Source organism: Physeter macrocephalus, chromosome 11, assembly GCF_002837175.3.
Source record: "Physeter macrocephalus isolate SW-GA chromosome 11, ASM283717v5, whole genome shotgun sequence".
NCBI classification, from domain to species: domain Eukaryota; kingdom Metazoa; phylum Chordata; class Mammalia; order Artiodactyla; family Physeteridae; genus Physeter; species Physeter macrocephalus.
In genome coordinates, this window is record NC_041224.1 from 181,769,989 (window position 1) to 181,794,018 (window position 24,030).

General features: G+C 69.1%; 1 protein-coding gene across 3 annotated transcripts; it reads right to left on the reverse strand.

Moving 5' to 3' along the window:
• Positions 1-1,269: 1,269 nt before the first annotated feature.
• Positions 1,270-24,023, reverse strand: AKT1 (AKT serine/threonine kinase 1). 3 transcript variants are annotated; one of them, XM_024131001.3, is made up of 14 exons: positions 21,183-21,288; positions 10,481-10,537; positions 9,515-9,643; positions 6,551-6,662; positions 6,298-6,445; positions 5,876-6,007; positions 5,715-5,780; positions 4,570-4,638; positions 4,301-4,426; positions 4,087-4,215; positions 3,766-3,980; positions 3,397-3,484; positions 2,520-2,622; positions 1,270-2,273 (listed from the first exon to the last, which is right to left on the reverse strand). In XM_024131001.3, the coding sequence occupies exons 2-14, from the start codon at positions 10,527-10,529 to the stop codon at positions 2,194-2,196; spliced, it is 1,446 nt and encodes a 481-aa protein (XP_023986769.1). In that variant the 5' UTR covers positions 10,530-10,537; positions 21,183-21,288; the 3' UTR covers positions 1,270-2,193. The 3 variants fall into 3 exon arrangements, with proteins under 3 accessions (XP_023986769.1, XP_023986770.1, XP_054944731.1); XM_024131002.3 differs by lacking the exon at positions 10,481-10,537 and adding an exon at positions 24,006-24,023 and having other exon boundaries at positions 1,271-2,273; positions 21,183-21,321; XM_055088756.1 differs by lacking the exons at positions 9,515-9,643; positions 10,481-10,537 and having other exon boundaries at positions 1,271-2,273; positions 21,183-21,321.
• Between the last annotated feature and the right edge of the window lie 7 nt (positions 24,024-24,030).

Consider the following 24,030-nt stretch of genomic DNA (forward strand, 5'->3'; position numbering starts at 1 on the left):
CCCCGCCCCCGCCCGCCGTGCCCCAGCTCCAGCTTCAGAGGCACCTCCCGGTTTTCCACACCACATCTGCCGCTTTGCGGTACCATTTGCACAAAGTTCGAGGATAATGGAAAGGTACTGCTGTAGGTTCTGGTGTCTACGATACACTTTTTTTTCCCTTTTTTATGTGTTAAAATACACACCTCTTCAACACCCTGCCTTCAGCTCTTTGGGGTATATGTGTACCCAGGAGTGGAACTGCTGGGTCACATGGTAGTTCTATTTTTATTTTTTGAGGAACTTCCACACTGTTTTCCAGAGGCCGAGCCATTTTACATCCCACCCACGGTGCACAGGCTTCCAATTTGAAGGACGTTTTTATGTATCTGAAATCTGGATCCAAAGCATCATTCAGCAGGTAACATTTGGTGTGTTTGTGGTTTCCAAAAAAGCTGTGGGAATGAAATAGTTCAGAGCCTATCAAAGCTGAGCAATCGGGCACCGCCCAGAGAGGGACCCGCAGGCCTGACTGACCCCACCCACCCCGTGCCCCGCGCAGGCGCCCCTTCCAGCAGAAGGGGCAGCCAGCCCGCCCCAAGGCATGCGTTGTCGGGGTCACCGGCCCCAGAGCCTGGAGAGGCAGGCCGCTCTGCCCCCTCCCACGGGCCCAGGCGCCAGTCCCCGTGAACGTCCGGCCCTGTGCCGGCCACGCCTGCGGGGCCGAGTCCTCGTGAGAGAGGAGGAGCTGAGGCTCCGCCCGCCCCTCTCCGGGCAGGCGCCTGGAGGCCGACGCGCGGGCCGGTGCCGGCAGCCGGCTCCTCCCCGCGCCCACCAGGTGGCGCCCACGGCCCGTCCCGCCGGGCTGCTCGGGCGCCCCGGACCCACTCCCGGCTGTCCCCGGCTTGCGGCGTGACCCCCGGCAGGCCGCTCTCTCGGGCCTCCTCAGGCCCCAGGGCCTGGCAGTGACCCGAGTCTCGGCCTTGGCCAGCTCTGGGCCCTGCAGGGTGGCTGCTCCTTCCTGGTGGTCAGGGTCTGCGGCGTTGCCTGGACAGAGCTGGTAGGCAGACGGCTGTGCAGTCTGGGTGGCTTCCTTGGGGCGTGGGGCGCGGGGCTGGGGTGAAGCCAGGTGGAGACGGGGACGGCCAGGGCACCCCCCCCCTCCAGTGAGTCCCGCCCGAGTGGGGTGGGGGGACAGCGTCCCTCAAAGGTCATCCCTGGGGCCTCCGCGCACGAAGGACAGGGTGCCCACCTCAAGCGGACCGGCCACGCGCTCCTTCACCTGCCACCCAGCAAAACAAGCCACAGAGTTGAAAAGCAATTTTTAATTGAAGAATTTGGAGGGAAAGTCTCATAATAGTAAAAATACTAAAGTTGAGTATAAAAAACGCCACGGTGCAGCGCAGCGTCCGGCCGGGAGACACGGAGGGTGCAGCGACGGCCCCTCCGAAGGGTGTCAGGTGGGGCCAGGGCGACAGCAGGAGAGTGAAGCTTCTATAAGGACAGGTGCTACCAGGGGAAGCCATCGGGTGAGACGGTCCCAATGGGGAAGGGGGCGGAGTGAGGGCTCTCTCCTGAGATTAGAAACCCCAGTATGCACGTGAACAGCGTAACACACGGCAACCGATGTCACCTGGCTCTTCGATCTCGCCGGCGAGCCCCGGCCCAGCCCCATTGCAGGGGCCACCCTGCTCCAGCCTCAGTGCTGGGGCTGCTGCGTGCCCCGCCCCGAGCGAGAGGGGGCCGCGCCGGCACACCACAGCCAGGTGGCTCCTGGGGCCCCCGGGCCAGGCTGAGACAGGGGCAGCCAGGGACAGCCGGCGAGGGGGACGGAGGGACAGAGGGGCCGCGGGCAGGGCCCACCCACCCGGGCCCGATTGCACTTGGCTGCAGAAGCCCTCAACGTTTTCCTACGCGGAGCTAATCGTTCCGAAGGCCGAGGCCACGTCTGGAGAACTGGATGAATAAATTAAGAAAAACCGCCGGATGTCTTCCTCCCGACCTGGCTGGCCAGGGGGACACCGCCCCCACGGCGGGCAGCCCTGCTCACAGCACGAGGCGTCTTCCCATCCGTCTTGGAGGACGGCATGGTTCCGCCCAAACGCGTCCAGAGATAAGAGACGTCAAATACAGATCACCCGTGCGAGGCTTCCTCCCGACCCTCGTCTGGCGCCCACGGCTGCCCACGGCGGCGTCCCAGGGCGGCCGGCTGACCCCTCAGGCCGTGCCGCTGGCCGAGTAGGAGAACTGCGGGAAGTGAGGCCGCCGCTCGCTGTCCGCGCCCTCCATGCTGTCATCTGTGGGCGGGAGGGGCGGGTCAGCTCCCGGCACCGAGGAAAGCGGGGCCGGCCCAGGGCTCGCCTCCCAGACTCCACGCCCAGCCTCAGCGAGCCCCCATCCCACGATCCCGGGGCCGGGGGAGCCGCGGCCCTCCCACCCCGATGGCCACCCTTGAGGGGGCCTTCCCAGTAGAATGCTGAGCATGGAGGTCTGCTGCCTGGAGAGGAAGGAGGAAGGGGTCGGCAGGGAGGCCCACCCCTCACCTTGGTCGGGCGGCGTGATGGTGATCATCTGGGCTGTGAACTCCTCGTCAAAATACCTGGTGTCCGTCTCGGACGTGACCTGAGGCTTGAAGGGTGGGCTGAGCTGCAGGAAGGGGGCTGCGTTACAGGCCTCGCCCTGCAGTGCCCGGCACACCCGGACCTGGACCCAACTGCCCACCCGGGAGCCAAGGCTGGGGCCAGGCCTTCCTCTGCCCACATCCCCTCTGGGGCCTCGCCCTTCAGGGATCCACCTGCGGGGCCACCGGCCTCACTCGCCGCCCCCGGAGGGCAGAGTGGCCCGGCAGCGTCAGGCCACAGAGAGGACTCACCACGACGCAGGATGCAAGGGCGACTGCAGACGGACAGGCTGGCGGGAGGAAGGACCCCCCACTCCCCCGACCCCTGGCCCGGGGGCAGGGCTGCCTGGGAACTAGCAGCAACTAGCAGGGGGGTCTCGGGTCGGGGCTGGGACTAGAGCCCTTGGAGGGCAGGCCCAGGAGGCGGCAGGACCCTGGCTGCAGCAGAGCAGGGTCGGAAAGCCCTGTCTCACAGGGACAAAGGCCCAGCCGGCCATGCGTGGCCTGCAGGGGAGGGGTGGGCTGGAAACGGGGTGGAAGCATGCTTGGGGACAGGCACCCAGCAAGCCTAGGGACAACCTTCCTGAGCCTGCTGGCCACCCCACCAGCATGGGCCAGGGCCTGGGGCTCCCAGGTCCCTCAGAGGGCAAAGGGCAGAGGCACACGTGCAGGAAGCAGCTGCCTCGCTCCTCGGAGGCCTCCTCACGTGTGTCTGTGGGGTGTGTGGGCAGGTATGTGTGTGAGCAGGCGGGTGTGAGCGGGCGTGTGCGGGGGGAGGGGTGTACACAGGCCCCACGCACCTTCTTCTCATACACATCCTGCCACACGATGCTGGCGAAGAAGCGGTGCTGCATGATCTCCTTGGCGTCCTCGGAGCCCCCACCGAGCCTGCGGGGAGACGGAGGCCACGGTGACGGGGTCGCCACCTGCTGGGCCCAAGGTTCAGACCCCTCCTCCCACAGGCTGAGGTCGGCCGCCAGGCAGCAGCCCAGGCAGCTGCAGCAGGTGCGGGGTGCTGGGTGGGCAGGAGCCGCCGGCAGGGCCGGGTCTTCCTGAGCAGGTGTGAGCAGGCCCGCTGCCCGGGCCAGCCCAGGCCGAGGACATCACACACGGCCACCGGCACGGTCGTTCCCTGGGGGTTTCGGGGGGCAGCCCAGGGCAGGGCTCACCGCTGCTTGGGGTCCTTCTTGAGCAGCCCTGAGAGCAGGGACTTGGCCTCAGGGCTGAGCGTACGTGGGAAGCGGATCTCCTCCATGAGGATGAGCTCGAAGAGCTTCTCGTGGTCCTGGTTGTAGAAGGGCAGGCGGCCGCACATCATCTCGTACATGACCACGCCCAGCCCCCACCAGTCCACCGCCCGGCCGTAGTCATTGTCCTCCAGCACCTGGGGTTGCAGGGCACGGGCTCAGAGGGCACCTGAGACATGGGGACTCGGGGGTCGGGAGCGGGGAGTGGGGGACACGGGGACTCGGGGCGCGGCAGGCGCGCACCTCGGGGGCCAGGTACTCGGGCGTCCCGCAGAAGGTCTTCATGGTGGCGCCATCCTTGATGCCCTCCTTGCACAGCCCGAAGTCCGTGATCTTGATGTGCCCGTCCTTGTCCAGCATGAGGTTCTCCAGCTGCAGGAGGCGGCCTCCGGGTCAGCCCGCCTCCCCGCCCCGCCCCCCGCCCCGCCCCCCGCCCCGGATCCCCCGCCCCGCCCACCTTGAGGTCCCGGTACACCACGTTCTTCTCCGAGTGCAGGTAGTCCAGGGCGGACACGATCTCGGCGCCGTAGAACCGGGCCCGGTCCTCGGGGAACACCCGCTCCCGGGACAGGTGGAAGAAGAGCTGCGGGACGGGGAGCCTGAGCGGGAACGGCGACCTGGGCCAGGGTCACGGGGTGGAGACCCTAACCAGGCAGGGAGCGGGGAGGGCGGCCACCCAGACACCCGAGGCTCAGCCGGGGCCGCCCCCCGGGGCCCGGACCCTACCTCGCCCCCGTTGGCGTACTCCATGACGAAGCACAGGCGGTCGTGGGTCTGGAAGGAGTACTTCAGGGCCTGTGAGGGAAGCAGAGCTGGAACCCGGCCCTCAAGCTGGGCAGGAGCTTCGCCCCGTTCAGGGAAGGGGATACCCCACTGCCCCACCGGCCGCGCCGAGGACGAGCGGCTGCAGGTCCGGGGACCGTGCGTGAGGAGGCACCCCTGCAGGGCCGGCCCCGCTGCCCTCACACCTCGAACCACAGGCGGCCTCGCTTGAAAAGAAAGGCCCGCCGATGACCGCTCGCTCACAGAAACACGGATGGGAGGCCCTCCCCGGCTCCCGGCTCCCGCAGGGCCAGGCCGGCTGCACCGACCAGGGAATCTGCGGAATGCGCCGTCAGCGTCCCGTACAGGGACCCGCTGGAGGGTGGAGGGCACGACAGAGCCTGGCCTTTTCCTCACAATCCTCCAGCCAGACAGAGGGGAAAAGGGCAAAATGAAGCAGATGAGGCAAAGCCACGATAACGAGTCATGTCTGCACGAACAAACACGACGGCTGCTCTTGAAGTCTGATGTTTCTCGTAAGAAAACGTCTCGGGAAAAAAATCGCCGCAAGTCTGACCACTCCTCTGGCTCTGCCCCTGCTTTGGATCAGGCCATCCCCTGGAGCGAGGACACCTGTGCTGAGCGGAGGGGGGACAGGCCCACGGTGGTCCCAGGCACAAGACCTCGGAGGCCGGCCCCGGGTCGCCCAAGGCCTGAGTCCTGAGCCCCGTCCGCCTGACTGCTGACCTTCCGGGGGCGGAGCTGGCTGGGCCTGGCAGATTAACTCCAGGCACTTCCTTGTTGCTCCAGAAGGCCAGGGGTTCTCCATACACCCCTCCTGGCCCAGGTTCCCCCAGGACAGGGACCTCCCGGAGTGAGCCTCAAAGGGGAAGCAGTGGAAGACCGCGCAGAAGGGTGGGGGCCAGAGGGCAGGCCAGGCCTCCTGCCCTCTCTGTGCACCTCCACCCGCCCCTCCTGGAGACCTGCCCGCCGTCCGCCGGGCCCTGAGCCCGCCAGATTCGCAGGGGAGAAGGGGTTGGTGCGAGCGACCGCGCGACCCCAGCACCTGGCGCCCGAGCCATCCCCCGCGGGGTCCAGAGGGGACTCACCGTCAGGAAAGGGTGCCGGGAGTTCTGGAGGACGCGGTTCTCCGTGAGCGTGTGGGCCACCTCGTCCTGGAAAACAGGGCCCACTGAGCCGCCCGCCCCGCCCGGCCCGGGCCCGGCCCCCAGCCCCCAGCCCCGGCCCCGGCCCCGGCCCCAGCCCCTACCTTGGCCACAATGACCTCCTTCTTCAGGATCTTCATGGCGTAGTAGCGGCCCGTGGCCTTCTCCTTCACCAGGATCACCTTCCCGAAGGTGCCTTTACCCAGCAGCTTCAGGTACTCAAACTCATTCATGGTCTGAGGGCAGCGGGCAGGCACCAGGGTCAGGGGGCCGCACGGGGACTGCTGGAGGCCCAACAGCGGCGAGGGGTGCCAGAGGCCGGAGCCGCCGCGGCCAGCCTCGGGGCCGAGGGGTCCAGGGCTCGTGGGAGATCACGGGGCTGTGCGCCCTGACTTGGGGTTCGGGGGGACGGTGGGAGCAACGGCACCCGGCCCTTCCCGAACCTGGCGTCCCTCCCTCGCTCCTGGGCGGGGAGCTGGGCGGGGCCCCATGACTGCAGGGCCCCGAGGGCGGGGCCGGGCCTCACCACGCGGTGCTTGGGCTTGGCCAGCGCCACCTCCATCTCCTCGGCCCCTGAGTTCTCCCCGGGCGAGCCCGACCGGAAGTCCATCATCTCCTCCTCCTGCCTCTTGAGCCCGTCGGCCACCGTCTGGATGGCAGTTGTCCACTCCTCCCTGCAGGGCAGTCAGTCGGGTGAGGCCCCAGCCCCACCCAGGCCTGGGGCCTCCCCCTCCGAGGTCGCTGGGCTTGGGGCACCGGCACTCGTCTGTAGCTCATACCGCTCTTCAGGGGTCTCTACATGGAACGTGCGCTCGATGACCGTGGTCCACTGCAGGCAGCGGATGATGAAGGTGTTGGGCCGCGGCCGCTCCGTCTTCATCAGCTGGCATTCTGGGGGCGGGCGGGCATCCGTCTGCGCTGCGCCCCGGCCCACCCGCCACAGCCCAGCCCTCCCCAAGCCTTGGTCTCCCGCCCTGGAAAAGGGGGCGGGGACCCCCACTCCGGCTGGGACCCTGCTCAGAGCTCAGCGGCGCCCCTCAGGGGGTGTCTGGGGGCCGGTCAACCCTCCGTGGTCCTTCCTTAGGTCTCCAAGCCCCCCTGCCAGCCAGGACACGGCCCTCAACCAGCCGGAGGGTGAGGGGTTTGGGAGGGCAGCTCGCCGCCGCCCCCCCCCCCCCCCCGCCAGAAGGAACGTCCCACCACTTTCCCAACCTCACGATGACCAGCGCTCCGCCTGGCCCCTCTCGGCGCAGGGCCAGCCCCAGATCGGAGGCGGGTAGTGACTCACCCTCCGGAGAAGCTGCCTGTCCACCCCAGAGGCCACTTGGGCTGCACCCTCCCCGCACTGCTGCCCACGCCCCCAGGTGCACATCCTTAGGTCTCCAAGCCCCCCTGCCAGCCAGGACACGGCCCTCAACCAGCCGGAGGGTGAGGGGTTTGGGAGGGCAGCTCGCCGCCGCCCCCCCCCCCCCCACCGCCAGAAGGAACGTCCCACCACTTTCCCAACCTCACGATGACCAGCGCTCCGCCTGGCCCCTCTCGGCGCAGGGCCAGCCCCAGATCGGAGGCGGGTAGTGACTCACCCTCCGGAGAAGCTGCCTGTCCACCCCAGAGGCCACTTGGGCTGCACCCTCCCCGCACTGCTGCCCACGCCCCCAGGTGCACACGGGAGTGAAAACAGGCACATGCACACCTGGAACACGCACACCTGCAGCCGAGGAACCGTGGAGGTGCCCCAGGCCCGGAGAGGGGCTGGATTCCAGCCCAGCCTGTATGAGGCGGGAGGGGGCCGCGGGGCCAGCGCAGGGGTCTCCGACATTCCAGCGTCTAGGCCCTGGCAACCGCGAGGGGCCCCGGCCGGGCTCAGCCGAGCGCAAGGGAGCGAGGAATGGTCTGCCAGGCCACGGGGCCAGGAGGGGGCTGGGGGCCCAGCCTTACGCGGAGGGCGGCCTGTGTCTACACGGGGCGGGGGAGAGAGGAAAACCTGTGCGGCCAGCCTTCTGGGTCCCCACGTGCCCCCCCCCCAAATCGCTCAGCCCATCGGAGACCACCAGGAGCCCCCAGCGCTCAGGCGCCTGACACCCACCCAGGGCCTGACTTCTCATCCCCCCACCCTGGAACCCTTCCCCGGAGGAAGAGTCCCTGGGGCAGAGGCCCCTGCACAGCCGCCTACCCCTCCCGGACGCCTCTGGCTCCTGCGCCTGGAGCCCCTGCTGGCCTCATGCCCGGGTCAGGGCCCCAGTCCCACCCACTGCTCAGGAAGCCCCTCTGGGTGGTGCCCACCTCCCATGCGCCTCCTGAGAACGCCCCCCCCCGTGCTCCCCTGCAGTCAGCCTGGGGAACACTCCCGAGGGGCCTCAGCCCCCCGGCAAGGCAGCATCCCCCTGGCGGAGCATCCTTCCCAAGCCTGGGAGCCCCCAGCCTGACCCAGGGGGCCCTGCGGGGAGCCCAGACACACTGCAGTGAGGCTCCCACGTGGCCACAAGGCTGTAGGGACGGGGGTCTGCCTCCTTGGCCTCCCCTCACCCCCAGGCCCCTGTTCTACCTGCTGCTTTGCTGAGACCTGAGGAGCCCAGGAGGGGGTTCGGGGCCCACAGGAACCAGGCCCTGCTAAAGCACCCCCAAGGGAGCCTCCCTTGTGGCTCTGCTCCTCCCGCTGGAAGCCCTGCAGCACGGGGCCAGGTACACTGGGGGGTGGGCAGGACAGTCAAGGTACCAGGACGGCCCCCACCTCGGAATATCTGCAGGCGTGGAGGCTGGGAATCCTTCCCCGTCAGCCGAGGATGGGCCACCTGAGCTACACCCCCTCCTGAGACCCTGGACCAGAACCTGCGGTCTGGCAGCGGGGGGCGGCAGCCCGAGGACCCCGAGCTCCCAGGCGCGTGGCAGGGAGGGCAGAGCCAGCCGGAGGGTGGGGGATGAATGAAGGCGCCTGGGGTGGGGCTGGGACTGTGCTCTGCACCCCCGACAGCAGCCCCGGCAGACCCCGGGGCGTGCTGGTCAACGAGCCCCTCACTCACTCACCCGTGTCCCGGGCCAGCCCGGGCAGAGCACCGGGAACAGGGACCGGGCCGGAAGGCCCGCCCGGCCCAGCATCCCACCCACCCACCCACCGTCCCCACGCCTGGGTGCCCTGCGCCGCGGGTAGGGTCACACCCGCCGTCCTCCTGCAGGTACGTAACGAGGCCACGGTAGCACTTGGTTTAGAAAAAGTGCAAGTTTGTTCAGCGTCCTGAGACGCCCCAGGCCAGCAGTGCTGCACCCACCCACCTGGCACCCCGGCTGAGGGTGGGAACGCACTGCCACGGTGGACTGGGGCCTCTGAAAACCTCGGTGGGCACTCGTGCCGGGGCAATGGAGGCCCCGGGAAGCCGGCTACCCCCCACCCCCGCACTCTCTTCCTGCCTCCGCCCGGGGGCTTTGGGGAAAGAGGCCCTGGGGGGCTCGTCTGGACCCCGCTGGAGGAGGGGCCCCGGTTGGCCGGCTGCCCCAGGCCAGGCCAGGCCAGGCCAGGCCCTTGGGCCTCCAGAAGTCCGCCCGGAACCACCTCGGGCTCGGCTCGGAGATCCCTGGCAGCCGGGGCCGACCGCTAACCGGTCCCTGAGGTGACGCGGCGCCGCAGGCCCAGCCTGGTCCCCGGAGGCTGCCGGCCCCAGACCCAGAGGCTGGGGGGACGCCACGTGGGCTCTCCCCGCCCCGCCCGGCGCCCTCACGCCGAGCCGGGGCGGCCGCCATACACTTACGCGCCACAGAGAAGTTGTTCAGGGGCGACTCTCGCCGCTCCACGTCCTGCGGCCGCTCCTTGTAGCCGATGAAGGTGCCGTCGTTCTTCAAGAGGAAGTACCGGGGCCGCCAGGTTTTGATGTACTCACCTGAGGACACGCGGGCGGGCAGGCACTGAGGGGCTGCAGCCGCCGGACCACGCTCCCGTCCCCCACACACCCCGCTCCCCGGGATAAGTCGCCGCTGGCGGTGCCGGGACAGAGGCGCCCAGGATGCCCCAACTCCGGGCACTGACCCCGATTCCCCCGGGGCAGGCAAAGGGTGGGTGGGAAGACAGGTGTCACTGTGTGAGAGCGCCACCTCTGATGAAGTGCCAACCCCGAACCTGTGACTGAAAGGGGGCCGGGTCCGCACCTGGACCTGGGGGAAGCGGTACAGCGGACGGGAGCTCGGCCCGATCCAGGGGGCCTTCCTGGAGGAGGTGGTGCCAAACCAGCGGGTCTCCAACCAGAGCGCGGGCACCAGCTACAGCCACCCACCAGGGGCTTCAGGGCCAAGAGGCCTCCCCACCCACCCTGGGTGCCGCCAGGTGGTGGACGCGGCGGCTACTGTGGCCACCGCGGCGACCGGGCTGCCCACCACAGCTGGCCCCTGCCCAGAGGATGGAGCCTCGCCAGCATCCAGCAGCGAGGGGGCCGGCCCCGCGCTCCGAGCGCGACTCACGGGGGCTTGCCTGGCAGACACGGGCCCACCTGCAGCACGTCCCCAGGGTGGGCACTCGGGACGGAGCCCCCTCCGCCCGTGTGACAACGCTCACTGTCCAGGGGCCCCGAGCGCTGTTGTGAAGCCAGACCCAGAAGGCGGCTGTGTGGTCCTCGGGCTCGGACCTGCCGTCCTGGGCCCCCGCATCCCACCCGTGGGTCACCCAGGTCCCCAGGAAAGATCTCCCTGAAGTTCTGCAGCATCAGCCGTAAACGGGCGCTCACACTCAAGAATCCGAGCAGATGTCCTCTGTGACGTTCCAGCGACTGCCATTTTTCATACTGACACCCGGAAAAAACGTTTCATTTACATTTTGCCGAGCAAGGAGTTTGAACACCACCGAAGAACTTACTAATCAGGCGCCCGCTTCAGCAGAGGGCCACCGGGCAGCAGGAGGGGAGGGGGCCGGACCCCCCCTACGAGCTGAGCCCCGCACGCGGCCACCTGGAGGGCCAGCAAAGGCCCAGGCCCCCGCCCCTCGGTCTGCTCTTCCTCCCCCGCCTCACCGCCCAGCTCTCACCCTGCACGACCCAGGGCCTCTGGGGGGTGCTGGGCAGTCGGGGCCTCCGCGGGCCAGACACCACTGGCCCAGGGAGGACCCGGGCGTCGGCCGGTAACTTGCCCTCACCCCGACAGCATTTCGCGGGGCCTCCACCCGGTTCCGAGCCCCCAAACCCTGGGGACGTGGGCTGGGAAGGTGGCGAGGCCACCCTTGGATGCGGCCTCCCCTGCCGGCCCGGGGACCGGCCCCCGGCCCCCCCAGCCTCCCCGGCGCCCCTTCCTCCCCCGGCCCGGTGCAGGGTGGGGCAGAGCTGGCCCCGGGGGCTGAAGGCGGCCCACCCCGCTCCATCCGGGCGCCCGCTGCTTGCTCGCACCCGCCGCGCTCCAGTCTGGAGCTGTCGGCCCCTGATGGAGTGCCTCCCATCCCGCCAGCTGACGCTCCCCGGGACGCTAAGTGCGCGGGGAGAGTGATGAGCACCTCCCCCGTGCAGCCCCGAAAATCCATCTTGATTCACCAACTGCTGCTGGCCCCCACCGTGCCCAGCACGGCGGCCCACCAGCGCCGCACCGCACGCGGGCAGGCGGCACGTGTGCGCCCGCAGAGGCGTCCGCGCTCGGCAGGACCCGCACACGCCAGCCTGGGCCTCGGACCCCACTGCGGCTGAGACCCTGGGAGGGGGACCCGCCCCCAGCCACGTGACCCTGCACCTGCCCTCCAGCTTTCACCCCACAAGCCCACCCCCAGGGCTGGGAAGGCCCTGGGATCCGGAACCGGGGGAGCGTGGCGGGAGCGGCACGGGCCAGGAAGAGGCTGAGGGGCAAAAGCACCCAACGCTGTTGAGCCCGTGGGGAGGGGTCCGGGGGATGGGCCACAAGCCGGCTAGGCCCCCCGCCAGCCCCCAGACCCAGGGCACTGAGGGGGGGCCAGGCGACAGGAGCTGGGCAGCACACGGGTGGAAGCGACAGCCGGGGAGGCAGCCTGACTCGGCCCCTGGCCCTCAGCAGCCGGCATCCAGACCCCCGGAGGAGGAGCAGGAACGCTGGGCGGCGGCGGGGGGCCGGGCCGGGGAGGCCAGGGCCAAGGCTCGGAGACCCACAGACCCCTTTCTTCAGCCTCTGGGACACTCCTGCCTGCAGACGTCCAGCCAGGCGGTCACTTGGGGGCCGCCAGCTGCAACCTGGGCTGTGGCCCGCGTCTGAACGAGTTCAGTGCGGACAGGATGCCGTTGGGCGGGTGGCCGGCCCAGGCCCAGGGACGGGGGTGACACAGGAGGGGCGAGGGGAGGAGGTGGCCGCCCTGTGCCTGGCCACGGCTGTGCTCTGTCCTCTCAGCTGTAACGCCTGTGGGCCAGCGAGGGGGATAAGGCAGCACAGACACAAACGGCCCGTGCTGGGAACAGACGAGAAAGCCCAAGTCTGCTCTTCGGATGCTGCTCCCTAAACTGGGAGGGGGGGGGGGTGTCCCCTGGTCTCTGGGGTCAGATGCCCGCCCACCACCGGGTGGCCTCCCAGCAGCGGCCACACCGGGGGTCAGCAGGGACTGGCCTGGACCTGGGCCCAGGTCGGGTCCCCGAGTCCCTGCCACTCCCGCCCAAGCCCAGCCCAGGGCTCCAGAAGGGCTCCCACCCACCCCAGCCCAGCTGAGTGAATGCTTCAGACCGGGGCCCTAGAGCCCCACATCACAGCTGGCCCAGCTCCCCTCCGCACAGGGCAGGACAGCACCCCGGCCGGGAGACCGGAGCCGGGGGCGGGCACTCGGAGGCACGCGTGGTCTGGTGCCCACTCCCACCTGGAGGGTCCATCCTCAGCCCCCCCGAGGTGGGGGCTCTCAGAAGCCCAGCCCTGGGCTGGGGCGGGGGAGGGGCCCCACAGCACCACACCCACCCCTCCCAGACACTGGCGCCCCACCCGGCCACCAGCAAAGGGGCCCCACACCCCCTGAACCCCGAATGCCCAGGTCTGCCCACCTGCCTCCCAGGCTCCAGATGAGGAGGCAACTGCCCTGGGTGGGGTAGGCGTCGGGGGGCGCCCAGGTCAGCCAGGCTCCTGTGCCCAGGGCAGGGCTTCCCTCCTCCTCCTGCCCCCCTGGGACCCCCGGCCCCCTCAGCGCCCCCGTGTGTCGTCCACCGGGAGGACCCTTCCACCCTCCCAGCTCATCCCCAGGAAGGGGCTGCAGGACCCCCGAGGAAGGGGGATTCCGCGCCAGCACCACTCATCTCCCACAGCCCAAATCACCCTAACAGGGCCACACGGCCAGGATCGGGGACAGGACGGGTGCCGGCTGACGGCCTGTGCCTCTACACCTCCCAGCCCGGGTCCCAGGCCGCGCTGTGGGTCAGGGCACCCCCGGCAGGAGACCCGGAGGCCAGGACCCGAGCCGCTGGGGGCCCCCGGGGCGCAGCGTGCAGGCTCCCCACGTCCCAGGCCTGCCACCCGCGAGTCCTCCCCTGCCAGGCCCCTCGGCCCCTCCAGGCCCCCAAGCGCGGGCCGCCGGCTGCCACGCCCTGAGCTCCGTGGACGGTCTGAGTCCCCAGCTCCCGGGGAAACTGCTGGATAAACGCTTTGCCGCAGCAGTGGCAGGCGGCGGCTGGCAGGGAGCCAGGCGGCGCTGAGCTGTTTCTCCGCAGCAAAGCGAGCCCCAGCAGGCCGGGGGAGCGGGTGCCAGCTGACGGCGGCCACCACGCGGTCCCCCGCCACCGCCACATCCATCGCTCATGGACAGCTGCCTCACGCCATCGCCCCCTCCGGCGCTGCGAGCGGAGCGGAGCGGGCGCGGGCCTGGCTCACCTCGTGTCCCCACGTCCCCGTGTCCCCGTCCCACCGGCAGGACACCAGACCACGGACAGTCAGCGAAAGCCCGAGAACCGGTGCCAGGGAGGGGGCACGCCCCACTCAGGCGGAGCCCGGGTCTGTCGGGCGAGCCACGCCGCCTGCTCCTTGCTCCTGGGGACGCCTTTCCGAGGGCAGCGCTCTCGGGGTCCTCACGGGGGCACGAACGGCCAGTGTGGACAAGAGGAGAGGAGAGATGACCGCTCCCAGCCCAGCAGCGGGGGGGACATGTGGAGGACGGGTGTCCCCCCGACACAGCCCCCTGAGCCCGGCTGGGCCGCCCCCAGGCTGCCTGGCAGGCCAGGAAGGTGGGATCGTTATGACCAGTCGCTCCCGGGGGAAAGTGAGGCCCGAGGAAGAGGCTCTCAAGGTCCCAGAGAGGCAGACGATGGCCAGAGTCCCAAGTCCGGCTGCCGAGGCGGGGCTCACTCCTTGACACAAACCGAGAACTCCTCGCAGGTCCTTGGTTCTGCCATCAAGCAGGCAGGGGCCCAAGGCCTCAGCCCAACGCACACAGACTCAAGAGGAACGTGGGGAGGCGGGGTGGGAGGGAGGGATGCAGTCAGGGAGCAGCGCTGTGCCCCCGCCCCCCACCGTCAAGCTGCAGCAGGCGACTCTGGGGTCTCTCTGCCCCTTCCTGCTGCCCCAGGACGGGGCCGGCTTTCGGGCCTCTCACCAGCTACGACCGACAGCCCCCCTCGCTCGCGGCAGCCGCCTGCACATCACCTGAACGTCCCACCCTCCTGGCCATCTCCGGAAACCCTCCTCCTTGGACACCACACATCACCTGCGGCACAGGCCAGAAAAAGGGCCCCCCCCCCCGACCCCAACCCACCCCGCCACCCGCCTCCCCCGACCCCAGCCCTCCCCGCTGCCCGCCTCCCCCGCGCTCTCCGCCTGATGTGCACCCGGCCTCACACTGCAGGGTTCAGGGGGGCTGCTTGGAAAGAGCTGGGCTGGGGCCAGGGTTCAGGGCAGCCACAGCCACACCTCTGCCTGCAGGGGCATCTGGGGCCTACACTTTCCAGGGCGGGTGGGCCTGGGAGGTGGAGCAGGCAGCCCCCAGGCCTGTCAGTCCACGCTTCCCTCCATCTGCTGGCCCCTTGGGTCACAGACCCTGGCAGAGGGGACTCCGGCCACCACCGGTCCTGGCCCAGGGCCTCAGGCAGCGTCTGCCCAAAGCCACATGGCACTTAAGTTCTAGGTTTCCAGAATGTTTCCCTAGGGACACACCGCTCACTCCTGTGCTAAGAGCCCAGGAGAGACCCGATGAAACCAAGGGAGGTGCCGGGGCTCCCCGGGCAAGGAGGAGGCAAGGAGGAGAGGGAGGGGGCGGGAGTGAACAGACGGGCAGCACGGGCTCCCGGGAGAGCAGGTGGGGTGGCAGCAGAGCCCTCCCTGCAGACACAGCTGCAGGAAAGAAGAGCCCCGTGGGCGGCGGCCCTGCCCAGACCCCCCCCCTGCAGACACTCAGAAGAGGCAGAGCAAGACGCTGGCGTCTGAGTGACCCCCAGCCTCCAGGAGCCAGGGCCCTCCCCGGGGACGAGGGGCTCCAAGCACCCACCCCACCTCCCCCAGGGAAAAGCACCACCCACACAGGGGAGGGGGCGAGGGGATGAGGGACAGGTCGGGGGGCCCTCCAGAGAAAGGGCCTCCCACCTCCCAGCCGCCCAGCTCTTATTTACTGTTCCCTAACCGGGAGCCGCGTCGTGGTGCGATAGCCATGTCGTGGTGCGATAGCCGTGAGGACAGCGAGACCTGCCCGGGGATGTGGTGGGGACACGGTGACATGGTGGCAGGCTGCATCCCCCCAGCTGCCCGCCCTGTCACCTCCTGTTCCCGGCCACACCAACCCTGGCCCCGGCCCGGACCGAGCTCATCACAGCCCCCAAACTCCAGCTCGCAGCATACCCCGCGCCCCGGCCAGGCGTGGAGCGCCAGCATGGGGCCCCTACCCCTGCCAGCGACAACCGGCTGAGGCCTCTGGGCCGGCGGAACCAGCCGGGGGGCTAGGGGTGGGGAGTCTGTGGTCCTGGGCCTGCTCAGGGATCTGTGAGCCCAAACCAAGGGCCCAGGGGACCCTACCCCAAGACCCCAAGGCCCCCAGGGGTGGCAGACGAGGCACCAGAGAAGCCCCCCATCAATGCCAGCGTTCCTGAAACACGCGCGTTATTTCGGACGGTTAAGGAGCCGAGCCTGACGCAGGAAGAAAGGCAGCAGGGGCGTGGCCGGGGGGGCGTGGCCGGGTGAGCGCACGCGGCCCTCTGCCAAGCTGCGGGGGCCAGGCCCGGGCCGGGGGCCTACCCGTGGGGGTGAGTGGGCGCGGCCCGGGGCACCCACCGCTCCGGGTGCAGAGGCGGCAGGCGGCCGCCGGCTCCAGTTACGGGAGGGCCCGCGGGGAGGGCGCTGGCAGCGAGCCTGGCCGGGTGCGCCCGGGCAGAGGGGATGCCAGCCGCACCGGCGCCCCCGCCCCCACCCTCCCACGGCACTTCTAGGAACCGGCCTGACGCGACCCGGCCCAGACCCCTCCTGAGGGCTGGCGGGGGCAGGGCCCGGACCCAGGGCCCCTCCCCTCCAGGTACAGGGCGCACACTCAGCTCCCTGGGGCGGCTGGGCTGCCGGTAGAGGCCCCCTCCTCGCCACCACAGGAGCAGGAAGCGGACGGGAGCATGGCCCGCTCAGGGCCCCTCAGGCCCGGGGCAGCGGTGACCCCTCACCCCCCAGCGCAAGGACGCCCGAGCTTCCTCTTTCGTTGTTTGTTTTGAAGGGAAAACTCAACCGGCTCACAAAACAGGAAGCTTGGTCCCACACAGGCCAGCAGGCCTCGGTCTCAGCCTCTGCCACCGCCCACGGGCTCAGGGGCACCCCTCCAGAACGGGCCCCCTCCCAGGAACCGGCCTACGGAGCAGAGGCCCCAGCACCTGCTACCACCCTTGGGCCGGCCGCCTGCACGCACCTGCCTCAGCGGACCAAGGGGACCCCCCGGACCAAAGCCACGGCCGCTGCGGCGAGACCTGGAGGGGACCTGGGCACCCCTCGCCTGAGCCAGGGACACTGAGGTGCGGGGGGAGGAGGGCCCAGGACAGCCCCACCCTCCAGCCTGGGGCACGGGGCGAAGGGAGCAGCCTGCCTCCCCTGACGGTCCCGTGAGCCCCTTGCCCAGGCGGAGCGGCCCGGGCCGTGCACGCAGATGATTCACCCCGACGGGCCCCCAGGCGGGTGTGCTCAGAAGTGGGTTCAACAGGCCCCTGCAGGCCTCGGCCCCTGCTGTCCGCTCAGCAGAGCCGTCGCCCCCTCTAGAGGGGAGCCGGGCTGCACCCCCACGGCCCCGCCTCATGGGAAGCCCAGGACTGGGGATGGGTGGGAGTCTGTGTCAACAGGTGGGACCACCGGCTCCCCTGCTTAGAGCCACCTGAGGCGGCAGGTAAAGCCCAGGGCCGCAGCCGGAAGCAGGACCTGGCCAGGACCAAGGGAGGGGAGGGGGGAGGAGCCACCACAGTCCAGAAGCCCGCCCCCCACCAGGACACCTGGGACCCGCGCAGCGGGGTGGCAAGGGCCTGGAACCAGGGGAGGGGCTGGGCCAGAAATGGGCTGCGTGGGGCGGGGGCGGGGCGCGGCCACAGCCAGGCCTGAGACGCGCCAGGGACCAGCCCCACCGAGCCCCGTGAACACACGGCGCCGCCAGGCCCGCCGCTCCTGGGTGGGGGGAGTTGAGCCAACGCACGGACGCTAGCCTCCCACGTGTGCACGCACCGGGCAGACCTCACTTGGGGCCACGTCCAGGGAGGGTCCTGGACGGGGGACCCCGTGCCCACAGGCCAGCTCTCCTCCACCCCGCCCCTCAGCCCCCACTTGCCAGGCTGTGGCGTGGTGGCTGCCCTTCTGGACGCTCCTGGCCAGGCCAACAGCCGGCCCACGTGAGCCCAGGGGTGCCCGAGGCCGGTGCCCCACCCCCACCCAGACCCTCAGCCCCTTCCTTCACCCCGTGGCCAGCATCTCGCTGCCCTCCTCCCTTCTCCCGGCCCACGTGGCCCAGCTGGCCTGTCCGTGGGCTGGAGACAAACAGGAGGAAGCCCACAGACCCTGCCCCCTCCACGGACTCCGAGAGTGGGACCCGCGGGTGGGGCTCTGCTGGAGCAGCTCTCCGTGGGGCTGGGCTGCAGCCGAGGTGGTGCACAGCCCGGCGGGCACCAGGGCAAGTGGGCAGGGACGACGGGGCCCTGGGGACACGTCCCAAAGCAGCTGCACGGACTCAGGCCCGTGGCCTTGCACACCGCACACAGCCTGAAGACAAAACTAGAGGCCGCAGGCCAAGTCCAGCCAGACCTGCGTCCTGAAGGAGGACAAGGTTTTTAAACTGTCAACCTCCACATATCAGGAGAGCGCACATAACAGGCCAAACCTCTGGGAAGGCGACTGTCTGAGGCACACGGAGCCCGCCGGCCCCCAGCACCAGCGGCCGGAGCCGAGTGGCAGCTGCCCATCGCTGGGGCTGTCCACCCACAGCTTGGGGCGCCTGCCTGTCCCTCAGAACGCCCCACTTCCCTCAGGAAGTCTGCCCACCTCTGGGGACACCCACCCAGAGCTCGGGACGTCCACCCGTCTCGCAGGACATCTGCGCACGGTCCCTGCGGCCCCACCCGGCTCAGCCCTCCTCCTCACCACCTTCTGAGCCTCGAGCAGCTGGACCCCTCTTTCCTGGGTGCAGCCGGGGACACCGAGGCCCAGAGGGCCTACCTGGGTGCCGCAGGGCGGCACAGGGCTGGGACTTGAGCCGTGGCGCCAGGAGGAGGAGCTGGGGGCCGGGGCTCTGTCCCGGCCTGACCCTGGCCAACGGGCCGTTGGGTCGACTCTCAACACCCACTCAGCCCCGAAGGTCCCCTCGGCGCCCAAGTGCAGGCCCTGGGCTGGAGGCGGGGCAGACGCAGCACGGCGGGCAACGCAGGCCCTCGTCCCACAGCAGCCCCCCAACCTACGTAACAAGCAGCAGCAGCGTGGGGGCCTCAGGGGTCTGCGAGGAGCTGGAGGACAGTCGGCACTCCCCCAACCCCACTGGGGGTCAGACCCCCGGCGGGGGGCGGGGGCACCTCTCACCAGTGCTGCAGGAGCCCTCCGCCCGCTCCCAGCCCGGGGGCCCCCAGCTCTACCCGAGCCACACACCCCACAAGAGGCCTGGCTCCCTCTCTTCCAGCCAGTCCTGAGAGGCGGGGGGCAGGGCCGGGGGGGTGGGCGCGGCGCTGCAGGTGAGGGAGGGTTCTGGGGGCGGAGCGCGGGGTTTGGCCTGCACGTCCGCCCGCCCACGACCAAGGCCAGGACGCTATCCCCACCTAGGAAGGGTACGCGAGCCCCCCACCCCAGTCTCGGGAACCGGCACCGCCGCGTACCCCCAGCCCCAAAGCGGGGTCCTCCTCGATCCCCCAACATCTAACCCAAGCCCATCCATTTCCCACCCCTCGGCCACATGACCCCTGCTCCTTTCACCGAGTCACCCCAAAGTCCAGCACACAGGAAGAGCCCACGTTTGTGGGAAAGAACAGATCCGTAAAAGACGGACCGAGAGACGGACAAAAGGACGGAGAGGATCAGACAGCAGTGGGGGCAGTGGGGTGAGCCTGCGACCCCCAGAGGTTCCCACGGGGTCGCGGGGAGCGGGGGGGACCCCTCGAGGGCAGGCAGTGGAGGTGGGACACGGCACGACCCCTCCTGGGCTACAGGAGGGCCAGGGCCACATCGCCGCCCCACACACTGCCTGGGTTGGCACGTGGGCTGGAGAAAGAAGAGCAGAGGCACGTGGGCGCGTAGGACCCTCTGTCCCGGCCTGAGTCTGGCCGCGCTCTGCCCCGGGGCCCACCCCACCACCACACCCACGGTACCCATGGGGAAACCAAGGCCCAAGGAGTCAACAGACTTGCCCCTGGAGAAGGACACAGGGATGGGGCAGCCGAATCGGGTCAAAACCCAGCTCCCTGGATGCCCCGCTGGGCCCGACACCCCGTGCCCCCAGCGCACACACCCAGAGTGGCACTCTAAAATTCACCCAGCGTGAGAGGGGCGCTCCCACCCGAGCCTGGCTGGCCAGTGGATGCCCCGGTAACTGGGACAGGAGCCCCGGCAGCCCTGAGGCCTAGGCATCTCCTAGGTCAGTCCTTAATCGAACAGTCAATTAAACATTTGCCAAGGATTAAGAGGTACCGGTCTCCGTGTGTTCTTGTGCTGCCACCAGGCACAGAGGGGAGGACGGGACCAGGGTCAGAGGGGGCATCCTTGACACCAAAGAGGGCTATAAGGTGAGGCAGACAGAGTAGGACCTGATGGGGAGCAGGGGTGGGAGGCTCCAGGCACAAGAAGTGGTAGTCCTGGGGGTCAGGAAGGGGTAGACACTGGGGGAGGGGATCCAGAAGGCCAGTGGGTGCAGGGAACCTTGGAGGGGCTCGCCACGGACCACAGGCCCCTGCGGCCGCCTCACCTCCGTCTTGAGGCCCAGTGCACTGTCCTCCCTGCAGCCGCCTAAGTGAGCTCTAAAAACACACAGCTGACCACATCCTTGATCCCCTGCTTCGTGCCCTCTGCAGCCCCTTGAGGTCTCATCTCCATCACTCCTGTGCTGCCCACCGCAGCTCCTGCAGCTTCCCAGCCTGCTCTGCTGGGAGGCTCCTATGCATCCCACAAAACCCAGTCTCGTGACGCCCACTCTTGCCGTGCCTCCCTGTGTGTTCCACCTGTGTCTGAGGTTCCCCCTCCCAACAGCCTGTGGGATCCCGAGGTGGGGACGGGGACACCCTCACCAGAGGGCGTGCGTGAAAAGTGGCATGGCTAGTGGCTAGCTAGCGTGGGATCACCAGAGCTTTGAGAGGGAACAGGTCTGGAGGAAGAGCAAGTTGGGGGAGCCGGTGGTGACTGGCCAATCCCCGCCCTGGAGCAGGAGGGAGTGACTTACCCCGGCACCTGGACAGGAGGCCTGTCCAGCCCCCCACCACCGGCCGCTAAGCAACAGAGGGCGGTGGGGCAGGCAGGGCCGGAAGGCGAGGGGCCCAGGCCCAAGCTCCTGTCCCAGCAGCTCCTCTCTGAGCCCCTCCCTGGGCACAGGGCCACGTGAGTGGGCAGAGGGGAAGCTGAGGGGTCTCCAGGGCAGCCAGCTCTGCAGCTCCAGCGTAAACCCGCCCTGAGCCGGGCCACCGGGTGGCACGGAGCCCCCTCCCGCCTACAGCCAGGCCAAGCAGCCCTGCCCTGCCCTCAGGAGCCCTCGGGCAGTGCCCCGGGCCGCTAGTGCGCCAGGCCTTGGACCGGCCCCAGCGTCCTCACTGCCTTCCAGGAAAGCGGGTGGCTCTTCCTGCCCACAGCCCCAGCCAGGCAGCCACTCCACGGGCTGCACGCCGGCCCAGGGCACACCGCCCGGCCCGGGAGGTCCCGTGAGGCCATGCCCTCCAGGCCGTGGGGACACTGGGCCCCAAAGCGCACCCGGGCCAGTCCAGGAGGGTCCAGGAGCCCAGGGAGGCCTCGCTCGCCCGGCAGCCATGGCCCAGGCCGCCCCCGGCCACTGAGGAGCCGCAGGCCCACTTGGGACCCTCACACCCGGGCGGCCCCGCGGGCACTGACCTCGTTTGTGCAGCCAGCCCTCCTTCACGATGGCGACGTCGTTCATGGTGCCGGGGCTCCCGCGGGCCTGCGTGGCCCAGACCTCGCTCACACGCCTCTAGCAGGGTCCTCCCAGAGCCCAGCGGGCTGTCAACAGCCTCTGGAAGAAGCAGAGGGAAGTGTGAGGCTGTGTGGGGCTTGGGGACACTCCTCGGACCCCGAGGTGAGCCCAGGAGGCCCGTAGCGCCTGGGGTCTCAGCCCAGGTGTGCCTTCCCACACGACCTGTCCCCTCTTAGCATCCAGAGCCACCGCTGGCCCCCACTCCGCCTTCCCGCCACGGCACCTGATACAAAGTCACTCACACTGCTCCGTGGGCCCAGGCCTCCCCTCCCCCTGGGCTTCAAGCCCCTGCCACCACCCCTCCTGGACCCCCAAGCCCTCAGAGCTCACTGTCCCCCTTACCGACCCATTCCCACCTCCCCTGACCTTTGTACAAATCACTCCTGTCCCCAAAAGGCCCTCCTGGTATATCCCAGCCTCCCTAACCTGCCGGCCCAGCGGAGGCCACCTCTTCCAGGCAGCCTCTCTGACTGCTTCGGCCCACACCACTCAGCCTCCCCAACCCCCTGGTGAGGGTGCCCAGTTCTCCTTGTCCATGGTGTTCCTGCCCAGAGGCTGGGGTTCCCAGGCAGAATCCAGAGCTCCTCTTCCCTGCCCCAGACCGGGAAAGGAGAGAAATTCAAACGTGAAGAAGGCAGGGCCTGGAGTGCAGGCAATTGGTGCAAATGAAAGCCCAGAGCCCTCCAGGGTGACATGAAAACCCCCTACACACACCCATCCCAGAGAAACGCCAAACCCCTCCTAAACCACAGCGCCCCCGCCGGTCTGAATCTGGTTCATTCATTCGGCCAATATGTACCGGGCATCTCTGGTTTTGCCAGGCTCAGCGCTGGGCACTGGGGACAAAGAGAGGTTCAGACGAGTCCTGTCTGTAAGGAGCACCCAGTCCAGGGTGGTTACAGACCCATAATTATAGCTTTCAGGAGGCAACAAATGGGGGGGGGCTGTGCAAACTCAGAGGCACCGGCACCCGCCCTTTGGAGGCCCACCAGCAGCCTTCTCTTGAGCAGACACTTTGGCCATTGATCCTGTGTGGCCCACCCCATTGCTCCCCCGCTGGATGAACTCCTAGGCATCCCTCAAAACCCCGTTCTCACATCACCAGTTCTGGGCATCCTGGGAAAGAGCACTCTCCCCATGAGCAGTCCTCTGCTACCCTTCCCGTTGGGCACTCATGAGGGCAGGCCAGGAAAGACTCCTCTCGGGGACACCCAGGCCGGGCAGAGACCCTGAGTACCTCCCACATGGGTCTTCCTAGAGCCACCTAGACACTCTCCCGCAGCCCACCTTACTGGCCTCCTGAGGCATGGGCTAAGCACCCAGAGCGGGCCGCATTGCACTGACTGTCTTGGGTTAAATTTGGAAGGACAGGAAGACCCACTCACTGCCTTGTGTCTGGGACGGGGAAGACGCTCCTTGCCCAACACACTCAGCAAGCCCACAGGCAGGGATGGCAAGTAAGACTGGAGGAGGTACCACCAAGGACAGGGCTCTGAGCCCCACCTGGCAGGCACAGGGGGCTCTGGTGACAGTTGAGGAGGCGTGGCCTGGAGGCAGAGGGCTGGACTCAAAGACCTCTGGATGTGCCCCTACCCCCACTGGGGCCTGAGCAGGGCCTGGTGCTGACAAGAGTCAGACAGCTGCCGATGGCCCCGTGTGTAAAAATATATCTGCACACACACAGGGTGGTGTGCACGTGCACAGAAACACACACACCAAGCCAGGGCCTGGGCTGCCTCTGGGCACAGGGTGGGCGGCACGGAGGAGACCTCTGCTTCCCGCTACTTCTGTCCTGTGAGTGACTTCGCCACAAAGGTGAATTACTGCTATTATTACTTAAGTCACAAGCTTGAAAAAATAACGATGACTTGCGCTCCGAAGGGCCCCCTCTCCCTGCGTCCAAAACACTGGTTTATGAACTGGATGCTCAGCTGGGGGGCAGGGAACCAAGCCCCACAAGTGTACCCCACCCTTCACCTGGACCAGAGCTCACAGCAGTTAGGGGTGGCCTGAGCAAGGTGGGAGGGGGCCACGAGTGAATGTCGGGGGCCCTCTGGCCACAGAGCACAGGCCCAGGGCCCCAACTCTGCCCACCGCGACAGTACTCGGGAACCAAGCCCACCCACCAAGTTCACCAGCTGCCCTGGGCCTCTGGGTTGGATGCGCAGCACCTCCAGAACCCACCCGGCTCAGGAATAAGTCTCAGGGCCCAGGAGGGCTGTAGTCCTTTGTGGGAGGGCCTGGGCACCCAGCCCCCATGGACAACTTTCTGTCTATGGGAAAATGATGTCCCTTCCAAGGGCCCACCCACAAACTTCAACGAGGGCCGGGGCGATCCTTCTCCTCGGCCCCCTGAGCACCTACTGTGTGCCGGGGCCCCCCTGGCCGGGCGCCCGGGCAGCCCCCGGCCGCAACACCGCCCCGGCCCCCCGCGCGCGGCCGCACCCCTCCGCTCCGGCCCGGGCCTCGCCCGGCGGGGCCGCTTCCCCAAGGTCATGCGGGAGGCCGGGGCCGGAGGCACGCACCCCCAGCGCCGGCGCGGCCCGCGCCCTCCCCGCCCAGGCCGCGCTCGGCCACTTCCTGCTCCCGCTCCTCCATTCCAGCCGCGCGCGGCCCTGGCCCCGGCCCCGGCGGCCGCGAACAAAGCGGCCGGGCCGCAGGGAGGAAATCCGGGCCCCGGCGGCGGGCGGCGGGCGGCGGGCGGCGGGCGGGCGGGGACTCACCGGGCGCCGCGTCCGGCGCGAGCGC